The sequence below is a fragment of the Xiphophorus maculatus genome, chromosome 11, assembly GCF_002775205.1.
Source record: "Xiphophorus maculatus strain JP 163 A chromosome 11, X_maculatus-5.0-male, whole genome shotgun sequence".
Taxonomy (NCBI): domain Eukaryota; kingdom Metazoa; phylum Chordata; class Actinopteri; order Cyprinodontiformes; family Poeciliidae; genus Xiphophorus; species Xiphophorus maculatus.
In genome coordinates, this window is record NC_036453.1 from 2,976,009 (window position 1) to 2,991,469 (window position 15,461).

Here is a 15,461-nt window from a genome sequence, read left to right on the forward strand (position 1 = left end):
TTGTGAATATAAAAGTTGCCAAATGTAATAATTAGATTAATTGTCTATTTTCTGTCAGCGTTCGCATTCTTTCCATAAAATCCAAAAATTAAATGTTTATTATTGTTTACGTACCTTTCGGGGAGACTCCGCCGCACCGCAGGGGGCGGTATAATACTACCGGACAACACAAGCAGCTTTTCAGAGTAAGCTAGCGAACAGCTGGGAAGGGAGGCAGGAGAAAGAGGGAGAAGTAACGTCCTTCCCTCTCGTTGTTTTGCTGCTGTAGTTGATAATTGAATGTTTTTCTGGGAGTTCGTCTAGTAGCTGTCTTCAATTTGTAAGCAGCTAGCATGTCAGCGGTGTTACAGTGGGAGCTAAGCTAACAGCTGTGCAGCTCAGTTTGTTAGCATCGATGAGGGAAGCTAACCCCGCCTTCAGTGTGGTAAACAAGGCTCCCCACCTCGTCCTGACTTAGCTGGCCTCCTAACAACGACAGAAGCCAGCAGAATGACAGGTGAGACAAACACACCTGATAGCAACACTCTTTTATATGAACCAAGTTTTACATCTTTAATGGGCTCTTAGGTTTTTATGGTTTTCTGGAGCCTTTTGTTAAGGGAAACTAACACGGCTGGTTTTCTCAGAGGATGCCATCCTGCTGAATGTACCTGTCATTCGGCAGCTGTACCACTGGGACTGTGGCTTAGCCTGCTCCAGGATGGTTCTGAAGTAAGTTTTGCTTTGTTATTCATTCTTTGAAACCAGTCACTGAACACATCAGAGACCTAACGGAGCTGTCCTACTGGAAAAATGTTTAAAGTAAAAGTGAAACCGCCTCAGGGTTGCCGGTACGAACAAAGTCAGTCATTTTTTGGTGAAACCCGGGGTGTTGTCTGACAGGTACCTGCACCCGGTGAGTGATGAGGAGTTCCAGAGAGCATGCTGGGAGCTGCGGCTGACGGAGAGCGTGTGGACAATTGACCTGGCCTACCTCATGTGTCACCTAGGGGTCAAACACTGCTTTTGCACGCAGACTCTTGGTGTAGATAAAGGCTTTAAAAACCAGGTATGCTCCAGAGTCTGAGCGCACACTCCAATCTCTCTATGATCTGTGCATGAATGAATGTCTTCTGGTGTGGTTCACAGTCGTTCTATAAGAAACATTTCGATACGGAGGAAGACCGGGTGAACAGACTGTTCCTCAAGGCGGAAAGCAAAGGTGTGGTGGTGAAGAAGTGGTGAGTTTTCAGTTTATTCTCTCTTCAAGACCTTTTAAAGTATGTAACTTTTATTTTTTACATATTTGTTAAAACTGTCACTGTGTTGTTTCTGACAGATAATCTTTGAAACAAATTGAGCTCCTCAGCTTTCTCCGAGTGCCAACTACAGAAATTCAGAAAGAACCAATAAGAGGCAGGATGAAGGTTTTAGCAATAATAACATTCACGTATTCGCTGCTCAACTCCTGTTACGCTACATCTTCTCCCTCCGTCAGCTCAGCCTCCCATGAAAGCTAAGGCTAGTTAGCATAGCCACCGATAACAGTGGACAAACAGTTTTTCTGTAACTAAGTTGTTTCTCTGCCGTTGGCACGTTGAGTAGCTCATACATTAGCGTTACTGACAGCGCTAAGACTCTCCTCTAGGCTCTGATTGGTTGTCATTGACTGGGGGCGGTGCATTTCTGTCAGAACATGGTGACGTTTTAGCAAATGTAAAAAAATAAAAATGTTTAAAGTAGTAAAAATAAAATATGAGGGGATTACAGCTAATTTCTTTATTTTTTGCATCCCTTAAAATGTAGAAGTTTGCCATATGAAAATGCCTTTAACTGATTATTTCAGAATAAATAATGGCTATAAAATATGATATAAATGATGTTAAGTTGTTAAATATGTCTATATTTACAGAGGAACCTGAAAAGGCATTTCTGATTCATCACCATTTATATGTGGTGTTTGTTAGAAAGCAGCCAGTGATGCTCAGCAGGATTTTCACTCTTATTCCAAAACAAATTTCAAATTACAGGGCTGACATTTTAAACTGTCTTTAGCATCTTAAATGAGGATTTGTATGTGAGAAATGTCTCAATCCAGTGTGTTCTGTAACTAGATTATTCAAAACAATTAAACAAAAAAGTAAACTGTAGGTTTAGTGTCACACCTCAGTGGTTCTATAAGGAGTTACGAGTTTGTTTGTTTTTCCCTTCAGTAACCATATACACACCGAAGAGTGTTACTGTGACATAGTACTGCTGCGTTTCTAACTATAAAATATCAGATTTTCAGTTTCCTTTGTGGCTGCTTATCATATTCTGTCGAATCTATAGCTTCTCTCTCCATCCCCAGTTCCGCTGCCAGCTTTTGCTCAATAATCAAGTTTTGCTTTTCTTTTTTTTTTTCTAGTTCAGTAACCATTCAGGAAATCCAGTCTCATCTGGAGCAGGGTCACGTGGCCATCGTGCTGGTCAACGCCGTTGTCCTGACGTGCGAGTCGTGCTCTTCGCCCGTCAAATACTGCTGCTTCCTGCCCGTGGGGCAGAAGTGTTTCTGCAGGAAGCCGGAGTACCAGGGCCACTTTGTGGTCGTGTGCGGCTTCAACAGGACCTCCGGCTGCGTCTTCTACAACAACCCTGCTTATAACGACCGTGAGTGACCTAGTTTGTTCAACAGGGGGAATGCGGTTTCACAGTTCTGTGTCGGTTCATGCTTAGTTTTCACCAGACGTTGATAAGACTGATCAAAAACTGCTGCTTCCTCCTTGTGTGAAACCGTATAGAACAGTTTAACTTCTAAAATCCGACTTTTTCATTTTCATTAGGCTGCAGGCAGCATTTAAGCAATGCTCATTTTCAGTTGTTAAGCACCTTTTGCTACCCAGTTATTATTCAGTTAATAGAAAAAACAATCAGCTCCACACTGTGGTGATAAGTCAAGCAGAAAGGAGCTTTCCACATGTGGTTTAAGCATCCTTTGCTACAAATGAGCAAACATTCACTAGAGAAATGTTACTGTGTTTTAGGCAAGAAAATATTCTTTTGTTTTAAAAATGTATTGATATAATAATCGATTGCTAAAATAATCATTAGTTGCAGCCTTCATACTGTTTTTCTAACTAATACTAACTCCTACTAACACTTATTGTTTTTAACCTTCGTGTGTGTGTGTGTGTGCGCGTGTGTTATCCAGGTGTGTGTTGCACCAGCGTTGGTAACTTTGAGGAGGCCAGGCGGAGCTACGGAACAGATGAGGACATCCTCTTGGTCTTCAAACAGAGCTGATGGACAACGATAACGACCTTGGCTCTTCATCATCAGCCTGACTTCAGCAGCTCCCAGGTCCAGCGGCGCCACCTCTGGTCTGCTGTCAGAACTACAGCCAGCTTTTCTTTTTTCTTCCCATCTCGCTCCACACCTCAACAGTTCACCCCACTGATGGATGTAAATGTTCACAAGCCAAAACCTCTTCATCTCAGATGAATTATTTTTCTACTCCACTGCGTAAGATGAGCAGAGTGTTACTGTGACATAGTACAGTATTTTACTGTACTAATTGTACTATTTTAAATTTTGACATCTACAACCGTTCCCGCTCAGCGGATCAGTGGAGCCGTTAAAACTCCTCGGAGTTTGGAGGAATTATTTGGGGAAAACGGGGCGTCGAATGTGAATTACCAGGGACTGACATGCGCATTATTCAGGGCTTCTCTTCATGACTGAGAGTATTGTGCATTTACTCTACTTGTTGTGATTGTTATTGATGTGAAGCTGCTCACCTTTAACCCCCTGTGCCCTCCAGCCTCGCCTCTACCTGCCTTTTAGGAAGACCCCACCGCTCCCTTTTCATCCACAAGAGTCTAGGAACAGGGAAAACGGAGCGTGGCGGTGTTTTGATCGTCTCAGGTATTCAACGTTCTGAAGCGTACCAGCTCTGGATCAACACAGTGTGTTCTGTCTGCCAGACTCCGCGCGACACCGAGAGACAAAGGTTTGTTGGGTTCACTAACTTTACTGGAGAAACGACACGAGTCAAAGCGATTTGTCTCGGGTCGATGTCGATCGGATGGATTCTACTAACTCTAGGTGATTTTTTCTCATTGCCTCTCAGTTTTATTTATTTATTTTTTTTAAGTTGCGGTAATGTATATACGTCTTTGCACTACATTTCTTTTTGTTTTGTTTTTTTCATACCAGACTCGATTGTGTTATTTAAAAGTGAATCTTTTTCTAGTGCTACAAAATGTCCGCGCCGTCTGCTCGTGCTCTCTGGTGGAAACAAACGGCACGTTTTAAAACCACAATCTTTATTTTTTTTTTAAAACATAGAACTGCATTTATTATGAGCTGTAATTAAAAGATTTCCACACACGCTGCGTTCAGTCTGTCTCTTTAGGTAGTCAATAAAATATCTTAAAGGGGCGGTGTTATGTAAAATTCACTTTTTTGATGGTTATGTTATGTCATCAAAAACATCTGGAGTGTTGCTCTGATTATTTCGTGCATTTTGAGAAATCCTTTAATCTCCCGTGGCAACCATTCAGCTGGACAAGACAGCTGAATGACTTCCTGAAGGCGGAGCTTCAGAAAGAGCAGGACTTTTTAAAGAGACAGAGGCTCAATTTCAAAGTCAAATTTCTTTTGAGTCATATTTGATATTTATACATAACTTTTTTTATAGCAACTGAAGGTAACACAGTTACTTGATTCTGCTATAAAATGACACTATATGCTTGCAAAAACATAATACTGCCCCTTTAAAAATTTTTATTTTTTACTCAACTAAAGGAGGATAAATTATGAAAAGATTTTTTTTTTTATTTAGTCCAACCCAAGTGGACCCTTTAATTTATTAATTACCAGCTTATAGTTAATTTACCACACACTTGCATATGTTGAGACCAGGGTGCCTTTACTTGCTATCAGAAGTGACTGCATTAAATCTTCAAGCAGATTTTTACTGAACTGAACAATCACTTGATCATAGAGGGTGCTGCTCTTTGTGAGGAAATGCGTTCTACTCCTTTATTAATTTGGGTTTGAAGTCAGGTCTTACAGCCTCTCCCAGTTTTTCTGCATACTCTGCATACCGCCCAGTCATCTGCAAAATAAGGTACAGGAAGCAGAATCAGTTGAACTGTAGATGAGAATGCAGTCATTATACTAATAACCATTTAGTACTAGAGGTCAAAAAGATGCATCTTAAAATGTATAGACATTTAGATTAATTACAGACAGATATACTCAAATAATTTCCTAGTGCTTTTTATTTTTGTTGTTACATTTTTTTGTAGCGTAAGTGACCTTTAATGAAATGTTATGCTGGAAAGAGGCAGCCAGAAGTCTCACAGTCTCCATATGTGGCTCATCTGCTTCCCTGCAGCCTGTACTGTTCATTTTGATGATTATGACTTTCATCTCATGGAAATCAACATATCACCAAAAGATTCTGATTAATAAAATCTTAAAGCCATGTTTTAGGTGTGTTGAAAGCTGCTGATGGTCAATTACTTCCTTCAACAAGATGGGAAAATGACAAAACATCACTGCTAAAAAAAAAATATCCCAAAAGCTCCCTGTTGAGTGCTGCAACCAAGCATGTCATTGGAAAGTTGAGTGGAAGGATGAAGTACATAACTACAACTTCCAGAAAATTGAGATGCAACATGTACATGGATTGCATATGAGGCAAGTTTGTCCAGGACTTTACAACCACTAGTGCTTTTCTGGACGGAGGCTGGACTTCTCTTGTTTCTGATCAGATTTTGGATGAGATGTGAAACAGGAGAAGTTCATTTCCCTTCAGTTTTAGCTCTTGGGGCGACTGATGGTGCTAACCTCTGTCAGATTTTTTTAGCTTGCTTCCGTCTCCTGAACAGTTTTGTGGCGATCGGGTCTGAATTTATCGTATCGTTTATCTTTTATCGTGATAAATTTTGATTTAGATAAATTCCAATAAATGAAGTTTAAAATGTTGTAAACCTGTCCTTATTGTCTGGATTGTTATATTTATTTATTTTAACCACTTTTCCTCATTGTATAATTAAGGTGTATCATTAAATATCAATAAAATTGAAAACATGATTGTTACGGTTTGCAGATTAGTGATATAAATCACACGTCTTAATGTGACCGGCGTTCTAGAGAAGCGTATTACAAATTGTAATGTTTCTCAACCATATTTGCTTTTGTGGGACTTTGACTGATGTGTCACTTTTATTGTTACCACAATAGCACCACAGGATATCTATAAAACATTTAAGTCCATATCGCCCACTCCTAACTGAGATGCAGATTTCATTTTCCAGCAGATCACACAGCTACTGAGAGCACTGTACGGTACATGAATATGTTTTTCTACAAGTGACGCCTCTCTATTAAAAGTTTATTTTATTAGTGTGACGTAATCAAATTATTTGAGAAACTGAATTTTAAGTTTCTGTCAACTCTAAGCCATAATCATCAAAAAATTAACAAGACAAAATGTCTGGAATACGTCGGTCTGAGTGATCATTTTAACACGACTTTCACTTTTTGTCACTTTCTGCCACTGAATTATTAAACTAAAAATCGATAGCTCTCTGAAGGAGACTGAATGTTTTACCTTAAAGCTCCATTTGTCGCTGACTTGTCTGTTGAGGTTCAGATCCAGCTCCACCACCAGCAGTCCGTCACGGGTCCTGGAGAGGCCCGGGGTGCGGCTGCCGTCAGGACCAGCCACATAACTGGACCCATAGAAGTGACCAAAGTCATGGTGAGCTGGAAGGAAAAGCACAAGAGCTGTTGTTGTTGTTGTTGTTGTCTTATAAACGTTTCCTTTGGTGGGAGATTTCCTCACATTTTGTCAGGTTACAAAAACAGACGTCACTGTATTTTATTGGGATTTTATGTGATTGATTGTGCTTTGGGTTGGTTTATCACATAAATTCAAACTAAATTATACTGAAGTTGCGGAGTGGAATAAAACAAAATGTGAGAAGGTCAGAGATATAAATACTTTGACTAGACTTGTGATAAAGTTTCAGCTTCCTATAAGGTTACAACAAAACATTCACGGTAGCTGCTGTAACTACTTTGTGTTGCTGAACTGTTATGAAAAACACAAAAACATTCTAAACTTGAGAGAAGAACTGTATACCTTTCTTTCCATCTCCAGAAGTGAATTCACTTTTGAAGTGTTCCTGTTGAAAACATATTTTCCTACATGATTAAATCTGTTCTCCTGAGTCAACGTCAGCTAGTGCTGCAGAAACTCACTGTCCCAACACGGTTGATGGCACACGTAAAGCAGTGATTGGCTATCGCTGCATTCCTGGCCTCGATCGGCCACATGGGCTCACTGTGGAGGACAAACACAGCTTTCCGTACACAAACAGAGGAAATCACTGGCAACAATAAAGAACAAACTTGGTTCTCAAATGTCATTAAAGCTGCACAAAATATAGCTCTAGCCCTAACAAAATCAAGCTAGTCCACGTCCTGCCTGAGCTGCTACTGCCGTCTGAAGAAACGGACCGCTCCCGGTCAACAACCAACCAATCAAAGCAAGGAGGCGGGTCTTAGCGCTGTCAATCAACGTTGTGTACTCAATGTGCTAATGACGGAGAAACAACTTGCTATTTCAGGGAAACTGTTTATCCACCATGGTTTTTAATCTCAACATTGTTTCTAGTTAATTTGAAACTTTTGGAGCTTAGAAATGTCCTTGTTTTTTTCTAGAGAATTTGAGTTCTTTGGCAGAAATGTTCTTCTTTTAGTTTCCCATCGACAATGACCCTAATACGCCATGGTATATCTACCTCCGCTAAGGTCTGAAAATCAGCCACTGTCCTGTTTTCCTCTGCCGTGAGAGAAGACTTACTGACAGTGTGCACATGTGGTCAACAATAGTTGCTCCACCGCTGCCAACTTGTTGACTTTCTTGCTATATTTAGTAACATTCCACACACACAAAAAAAAAATTGGTATCAGACATATTTGGAATTGACAGATGAGGCTTTTTAAAGATTATTAAAACTGCAAATAGGAAACCCATTTTACTAATAAGTAAGTTACTCTGAAGAGAATCAACCAGTTTGAGACCTAGCCTCAATGAAAATTTGTATTCGTATTTAAGTTATCATTTTTCTATGACATTTGCTTTTTCAAGTGTTCAAAATAAACAATTCATCATCATTGACATGAGAACATGTGGGAAGGCTGAAATAGATGCTTGGAAGAAGAACTCACAGAGCAGCAGAAACTCGTAGTCAAATCATTATTTATACATTTCTCTCTCTCTCTCTCTCATCCCGTTTCCTACCTGAGAGCTCCAACAGTGGCAGAGGGGTTGAAGATGATCTCCGCTCCGTTCATGCTGTACATGAACCAGTTGAGTGGGTGGTGGCGCCCGTAGCAGATATTCACAGCGAGTTTCCCGAACTGCGTCTGGAACACCGTGTGGCCCGTGTCGCCCTCCATGTAATACGTGGACTAAGGGTGAGGAGCGAAACACAAGTGTTCTGCTGAGCTCCACAGCTGCAGGGAGCTCATGGCGTGCCTGCTGCTAACCTCGTTAAAGTCTCCGACCCTGGGAATGTGGTTCTTCCGACTCTTCCCCAGCACGCTTCCTGAATTGGAGATCACCACCGCTGTGTTCCACAGAGTGCTGTGCAGCTCCTCTCGCTCAAGAATTGGGGAGATGACCACCATGTTGTATTTTTTGGCGAGCTAGCGGGCAGGATGAGAAAGAGGAGCAAGGGTTGCGCGTCGTATTACCTTAGCGCCAGCAACGTTGGGTTATCTCACCTCCTGGCAGAACCGCGTGGTGTTCCCTTCCTCTGCAGACTCTGCAAACTCCGTCCACGGCTCTTTCTCCCGAGTGCAGAAAGCAAACGGCATGGCTGTAAACACAAAGACCCGGTTCATGTGTCATGAGTATTTTTACAAACACTTAATGGTCTATTAGATTAAAGTTAGTTCCAGTCGATTAACTAATACCGTCCGCTCAGACCTTCTTTTAGTGTTGTAGTTTGGCAACCAGCAGAGGGAGCCGTTGGTCATCCTTTAGCGGAGCCAGTGGATACAGAAATAAAGATGGCGGGTCCATACCAGAAAGGGCAAGAGACGCAATCCAAACAGAATTTGGTGTGGGAGGCAAAATACGTTTTATGCGGTTCTGTTTTGAAAAATATTAACACTCGCCTTAAGCTTATAACTAAACAGCGGCACTTCGGCTGAACTGCATGGCGGAGCAGCGTCAAATTACTGATGTGCTACGAAGGCAAGGATGGAATGACAGAAAAGCAGAAGGGATAATGCAGAAAAATTGATGGAAAAAACATATCACTAAGTGAGGTGGGTTTACAGAGCTGTCATGAACTAACGCTGCAGAATGTAACTTTAATTTTTGTTTTTAATTAGCTTTTATGTTTGTTAAAACTGTCAACATGTCGTGACAGTATAGTATGAGATGGATAAGCCTTCTCCCAGTGCTAACCAGAAACAGCCAATCAGAGCCAGGAGTTGGAAATAAACAACCTCTATTTCCCCCTTCACCCCCCCCTCCCTCCCACCCCCCTCGCTCATCCCCTGGTTTCTCTGTCAGCGATGACCACCTATGTCCTTGTTTTCCTTTAACGGTAAGTTGCTTCTCCACCATTAACACATTTAGCAGTGAGAACATGAGCTTGATTGACAGCGCTAAGACCCTCCTCCTGGCTCTCATTGGTTGTTTTTGGTCGGGAGCTCAGGGAGGAGATTGATGTTATCACAAATTATCTGTCTTGTACCATGCCGTCACGACACGGCGGCAATCTGAACAAATATGAATATGAAACAAATATGAAGTTTATCTTTAATAAAAGTTACATAATGCAGTTTTAATGCTCTCCATGGAGCGAAGTCCTTAGCCTTCCTTCCAGAGTAACCACAGATGGCACTTCTATCTGTGTTACATTTTATTCTTGTCCTATTATACTGTTTAAATAAGTAAAAGCTTATTCAGTCAGTGTTTAATACAGGTAGCACAAAATAATGTTTTGTTCTTTTTTTTTTTAAATTCAGAATATAAAAATGTTGCCCTTCATCAACAGTCAGCTCTGTTGACACAAGAGAAAACTCAACCCTTTAAGAAAATTCCCACTTACTAATTAGTCGTCAGTCAATCGATAAGCTCAATCAGCTTTAGATTAAGTGAGTGTATTCGCCGTGTGAACTCACTCCAGGTCTCCTGGAAGCAGATGACGTTAACGCCACACATGGCGGCTACCTCCACGATTTCCCCGACGCGGCTGTGCATGGCGCCGACCTGCGAGCAGCAGGAGAGGATTTCATGTGTGCAATCCAGCACGTTCCACACTGGACCACTGAGAAACGGATCCGCCGGCCTTTGGCCGCGTCTGGATCTGAAACGTGTGGTGCTGACCTGGTCCAGGATGGGGGCGTCGGTAGGCAGGACGATGCGGTGCTGAACCAGGCCCACTCGGACTCTTCTGGGCGGCCTCAGCTGCTCCTGCGCAGCGTCGAACGTGTAGCCTTTCAGCTCAAACCGGCGCTCGGCTGCAGCTTCCACGGCGCAGGATGGGAGAGACAACTTCCTGTGAAAACATCAGAGTCCTGTCTGAGCCCAGCAGGGAAGCACGGCGGCGGCGGCATCATGCTGCACAGAAAGGCTCTTCCAGGAGTTGGAATGGTTGACTGGAACATTAACCCAGGCTAAAGGAATGAAGTTTCTTTGACAAAACACGTCACTTGAGCTGAGAAGAAAAAAAAATGCTCTCTCTCTCTTGGCATCACAGAAATCTGACACGATTTGATGCCAGAAAAAAACTTTGAAAAAAACAAAGCTGGTCAGAAACACTTCCTAATCACTCTGATGGATCTGCCAAGAAAACTGGGAAATGATCCTTTTAAAGATGCCCAGTTGACAGTAATGGAGCATGAAGGTACATGGAGGGTTCGAAGGTCAAAGATGCCAAAAATATCACAAGTTAAACAAAATGTTGGGAGAATCAGAGTAAGATTTGACTCGTTCTTCACGAATCTGCAGCTGACTTTAGGGACACGGCCATCGAAAGTGAATCTTTGACATTTAGGGTTGAATTTCAGCATTAAAAGAAAGAAAATGTTGAGCTGGACCAAATCATATTTTGTGGACATTTTATTTTTAAGGGTTTTTGCACGTTTTTACCAGCGGCGCCAACAAATGAGTTCAAATCATTCGCCCTACTTATGATTTAATATTGTTTGAACGTTTCAGCTGTTCATTCTCCCTCTGCATGTTGTTTCGCAGCCCCGAGGGGCCCTGACCAAAGTCCGCCCTGCAGAATAATAATTTACCAGGAACAAGCGGAGAGTTAAAAACCAAAAATCACAGCTCTATCAGCAACATGAACAGAAATGCAATAAACGAAGAACTCACGGCGTTTCTCTCCCGAACAGGAGACGTTTCACTTCCGCCAGCTCGGCCTCCGGAAGGTGGGACTCCAGAGATTTCTCCAGCGACTCAAACTCACATCCGGACATTTTTTGCGACTTCTTTGCGCTTGCACCTCCGCGGCAGCGCCTGGTATCCTCCGGTTCCTGTCTCTGTTTGCTCGTGTTTCACTCGCTGTGCAGCTTATCTGTGTTTTCCCAGCAGCAGCCGCAGCTGGTCACTGGCCGAACTGGATGCGCAGACAGGGGCGTCTCTAGAAAGTTTTGCAAAGGGGTGGCAGGATGGGGGGCCACTGATAATCTCGGAGTGGCTATACCAGAATATTTGGATGTTTATTTACATTTGTTGTTATGGTGAAACTGAAGGGGTTTTTTTTTGTTCTTGTTTTTTCTGCGTTAACCTAATAGCCTGAAAATTCACGTTCTTCAAATTGTGTTTAGCGACATGTTGAAAATAAATAATACTAACAAATTGCAATATTTCTTCCTAAAACTTCTACTATTTGTTTCCTCGATATGCAAAGCTGGTACAGACATATTGAAAATGATTTAAAGCTGCAGTGAGAGAAAAAATCAGACGACCAGAGTATTTTAGGTAGAGCACAGTCCTGCTCTATTTGCTGCTGGTCAGTCGCATTACTCCATATGGATCACAGTGAGATTCACTGGACCTTAGTCTCTTATTGTCACGAGACGACAACAAGGAGACGCACCGACCTGGAGCCAGACATTCATTTTAACAGCAGCAGAAATTTACAACGTTTGCACAAATGGAGAGGGAGAGCAGAAAACTTTAATATACTGCAGTGACTGGAGATGTGCTGAGTTTAGAAAATCTAACAGTGGCTGTAACATAGAGTGCGTCTTGAAAGCAAAAGTAGACATTACACTTTGGTTGGTGTTAATATAAACTTATTTCATTACATAAATCAGTACATTACATATCAGTTGACAGAGCCGATTACTAACAGTGGAAACATTTAACCTGTTGGTTTTGATTAATAATATGCTGTGAGAGAAGGTGGTTCACTTTTTGATGTGAAAACCAACATTACAAGCTAAGGAACAATAAGGAAATGAAATTATAAATATTTAAGATTTCTTATTCCTGTCAGTTGAGATGTTTTTACTCCTCTGTGTCCGCAACCTTCTGACATTTCTCTCTGTCTCTTGGTTGGGATTTGATAGTTTCCTCAGCAGTTCTGCAATAAACACAACAGGCGTCAGAAAATGATTTGGCCAGCAGGGGGACCTAACGAGCCACTAGTAGTTTTCATCACCTGTAAACTCCGGGTGGCTCTCGGTGTTGTTCAGGAGAGAGACATATTTGCAATCCCCCGATTCTTCATTTCCTTCTAGGAAAAAAATATAAAAAAAATCATAAACACCCATAGCAGTCAGCTGCTGCCCTTCAGCATCACGTGGCTTCAAAAACAAAACATCGGGGCAGCAACATGTGCAGTATTTCACTTCAGGTTCCCTGTGAAACCTCTAATCCTAATTCTGTTTTGTGTTCTCGATCTAATAACGATGGGATCTGATAAGTCTGCTCAGACTTGATCCAGCTTTGAGGAAGCTTTGCAGATCTGAGCAGTTGTTCCTGTGAAGACGTGCTGACGGAGCGGAGCGGGCGAGGCGGACTCACGGCAGACCCGCAGGAGGACGTAGAGCCGCCTGGCTGCCAGCACGCTGCCGGCCGGGGCCCCGCTGTGCTGCAGCGGCTCCAGGTTCATCACGCGGCCCCCGCTGTCCATCAGCTCCACGCGCTCTACGGAGGGAAGGTTCGGCTGAGGACAGGTCCAAGAAATGGTGCAAATGTTATAAGTTCAGGTTCCTGAAATGTACGACTGTCAGGGGCGCAGCGGTACATTTCTGAGGTTTATGCGGACTGTAGCATCAACTGTAGTGATGCTGTAAGTCCTCTTAATAGACTGAAATGACTTACCAACTGTGTGTGTGTGTGTGTGTGTGTGTGTGTGTGTGTGTGTGTGTGTGTGTGTGTGTGTGTGTGTGTGTGTGTGTGTGTGTGTGTGTGTGTGTGTGTGTGTGTGTGTGTATCTCATACAATTTCTCATAAAATTTCCAAAAGTTGAAAGGTTTTGACCGTACAAACTCAGAAAATTTGCAACGGTAATTTTTTTTTTTGTAACTTTTTTGAACAAAAATTTTTTCTTGTTTTTTCCAAGAAAATCTCTGAAATGATACCTTTTTAAATTTATTTTATTTTATTTTTTTAGAAAATGTCCAACTTTTCAAACTCAGAAATGTCCACATTTTTAGAAAATGTTTGCGATCCGCCGCTCAGATGAAAGAATCTGTCCTGTCAGATGCATTTTCAAAGTCCAGACCTGAAGTTCCTTGAAAACTTGTGTCAAGACTTGATCACTGAGGTTCACAGACTTAGAGGAGAAACTGCAGTTAAATAAGATTCAATTGACTCAGGGAGCCAAACGCAAATTTTCTACTATGTATAATTTGTCTTTATCACTTAACAGGTGTTTATTTTACACGTTAATCCCAGCAGTATGCATTGAAGGTTTTGGCTGTAACATGAGAAAATAGAAAAAGTCCAAGGAGTTCAAAAACTACTGCATAAATGAAGATGAAAGTTGAAAACAGAAGTTTGTTTGGTTAAACGTTCATGTTAAATAGTTTAATTTGGAGCCATGACTGACCCGTTCAGTTACCTTTGAAGTCCAGGCCACACTTTTCCTTCAGGTGATGGATGAAGTTGACCAGTTTACAGTTTAGGTTTAACATTTCCATCCTGCCGTCTGCCAAGATAAGCTCCTTTGTCAAACCAGCAACAGCAGAAATCAACAGTATTGCAATCTGAGTACAGGAAATGTTCTGACCTCCAAACAGGACAGTGACAAACATCCTCCAGCGCCGGCTGTGTTTCGGCTCCACAGCTCCAACCAACTCAACCACGAGCTGAAATGTAACGCAGAGTCCAGAACAGACACCAAATCCACACAGAAAACCGCTCCCTCTTGCGGTGCGCGCTTTTTGTTTCCTACAAACTCAGTGCTAAAGTGAACGAATGTCCCAGCTAACTGCACACACACACACTTCCCTGAATTCACCTCTTCTTTTCCTTCACAAAGCTCCAGTCTTGTAAATGAGACAAAGACCTGCTGATGCTCGTGTCCATGGAGTCTCTACAAACAGAAAGTCTGGCTCTCTGCCTCTCGTCGATGTTTACTGGTCGGTGATGCCAAGACTGAGGGAAAGAATGGACTTTATAGTTTCGCTGCTCATGCTGGGTAAAGAATCCAGTCCATCTTTGCAGGTTGTGCAATCCGTACAGCATTACAAGAGTCCTAAACTACGGCATGTCTGCTGTACATCGCTTCCAGTTCAGAGGAACCAAGCTTTTCTCCTGACCTGAGATGATCCTAACACACAGACGCTGTCAGAAGAAGGCCCAGCAGAGACTTTGCTTCCTCATCATGTGCTCTGCCATAATTTAGTCAGTTCTGTGTTTATCCAGTTTGGTTCAACATAAAACATTTCAGGACCAGAATGCAATGACCAATGAGGTCTGCAGAGAGGAGATCTTACCCTTTCATTCTTCCAGGACTTGTCTAGGATCAAGAAAAGGTCACCTAACATCTCTGCAGACCCCACATATCCTGGACACAAACTGTTTCAATTGTACCTTCAGGTCTACAGGGTGCTATTTGCAAAAACTAAACTGAAGTCAAATTCTTTGTTTGTGTGCGCAAAGTGAGGAGGTAATTCAGCCATTTGGTTCAGGCATGTTGGACCAGAGACGGATCTTAAAGCTGCAGGACGTCGGCCCTAAAGAGGCCCGGAGCTGAATACCACTTCCATCCACTGAGGGGTGGAGCTGAGGCCAATGCCCAACCAATGGCTGTGAAATCATGGTCAGTAAAGCAGGTCTGTACTTTTGGCAGAGTGGGTGAGTATCATGTCCTGCTTGAAAATGAAAATAATGCTTGTCAGCAGAGGGAAGCTCCACTCTTCCTCCAGACTCAGGTACCTTGAATTCTAAATAAAATGACAAAACTGTTTGTTTGTTTTTTTTTGGGGTTTTTTAAATTTGA

At 42.2% G+C, this 15,461-nt stretch overlaps 3 protein-coding genes across 3 annotated transcripts; 1 reads left to right on the top strand and 2 right to left on the bottom strand.

Moving 5' to 3' along the window:
- Positions 1 to 164: 164 nt before the first annotated feature.
- gucd1 (guanylyl cyclase domain containing 1) lies at positions 165 to 4,347 on the top strand. The gene is made up of 6 exons (XM_014469926.2): positions 165 to 496; positions 627 to 711; positions 883 to 1,048; positions 1,129 to 1,220; positions 2,387 to 2,628; positions 3,170 to 4,347. Exons 1-6 carry the CDS (start codon positions 490 to 492, stop codon positions 3,259 to 3,261), a joined length of 684 nt encoding a protein of 227 aa, XP_014325412.2. The 5' UTR covers positions 165 to 489; the 3' UTR covers positions 3,262 to 4,347.
- Positions 4,348 to 4,867: 520 nt separating this feature from the next.
- Positions 4,868 to 11,601, bottom strand: upb1 (beta-ureidopropionase 1). The gene is made up of 10 exons (XM_005802126.2): positions 11,378 to 11,601; positions 10,382 to 10,553; positions 10,177 to 10,264; positions 8,764 to 8,858; positions 8,527 to 8,685; positions 8,279 to 8,448; positions 7,234 to 7,315; positions 7,115 to 7,157; positions 6,581 to 6,735; positions 4,868 to 5,077 (listed from the first exon to the last, which is right to left on the bottom strand). The coding sequence occupies exons 1-10, from the start codon at positions 11,479 to 11,481 to the stop codon at positions 4,994 to 4,996; spliced, it is 1,152 nt and encodes a 383-aa protein (XP_005802183.1). The 5' UTR covers positions 11,482 to 11,601; the 3' UTR covers positions 4,868 to 4,993.
- A 563-nt stretch (positions 11,602 to 12,164) lies between these two features.
- Positions 12,165 to 14,634, bottom strand: c11h22orf15 (chromosome 11 C22orf15 homolog). The gene is made up of 5 exons (XM_023342896.1): positions 14,247 to 14,634; positions 14,079 to 14,165; positions 13,037 to 13,159; positions 12,672 to 12,746; positions 12,165 to 12,593 (listed from the first exon to the last, which is right to left on the bottom strand). The coding sequence occupies exons 1-5, from the start codon at positions 14,269 to 14,271 to the stop codon at positions 12,484 to 12,486; spliced, it is 420 nt and encodes a 139-aa protein (XP_023198664.1). The 5' UTR covers positions 14,272 to 14,634; the 3' UTR covers positions 12,165 to 12,483.
- Positions 14,635 to 15,461: the final 827 nt, after the last annotated feature.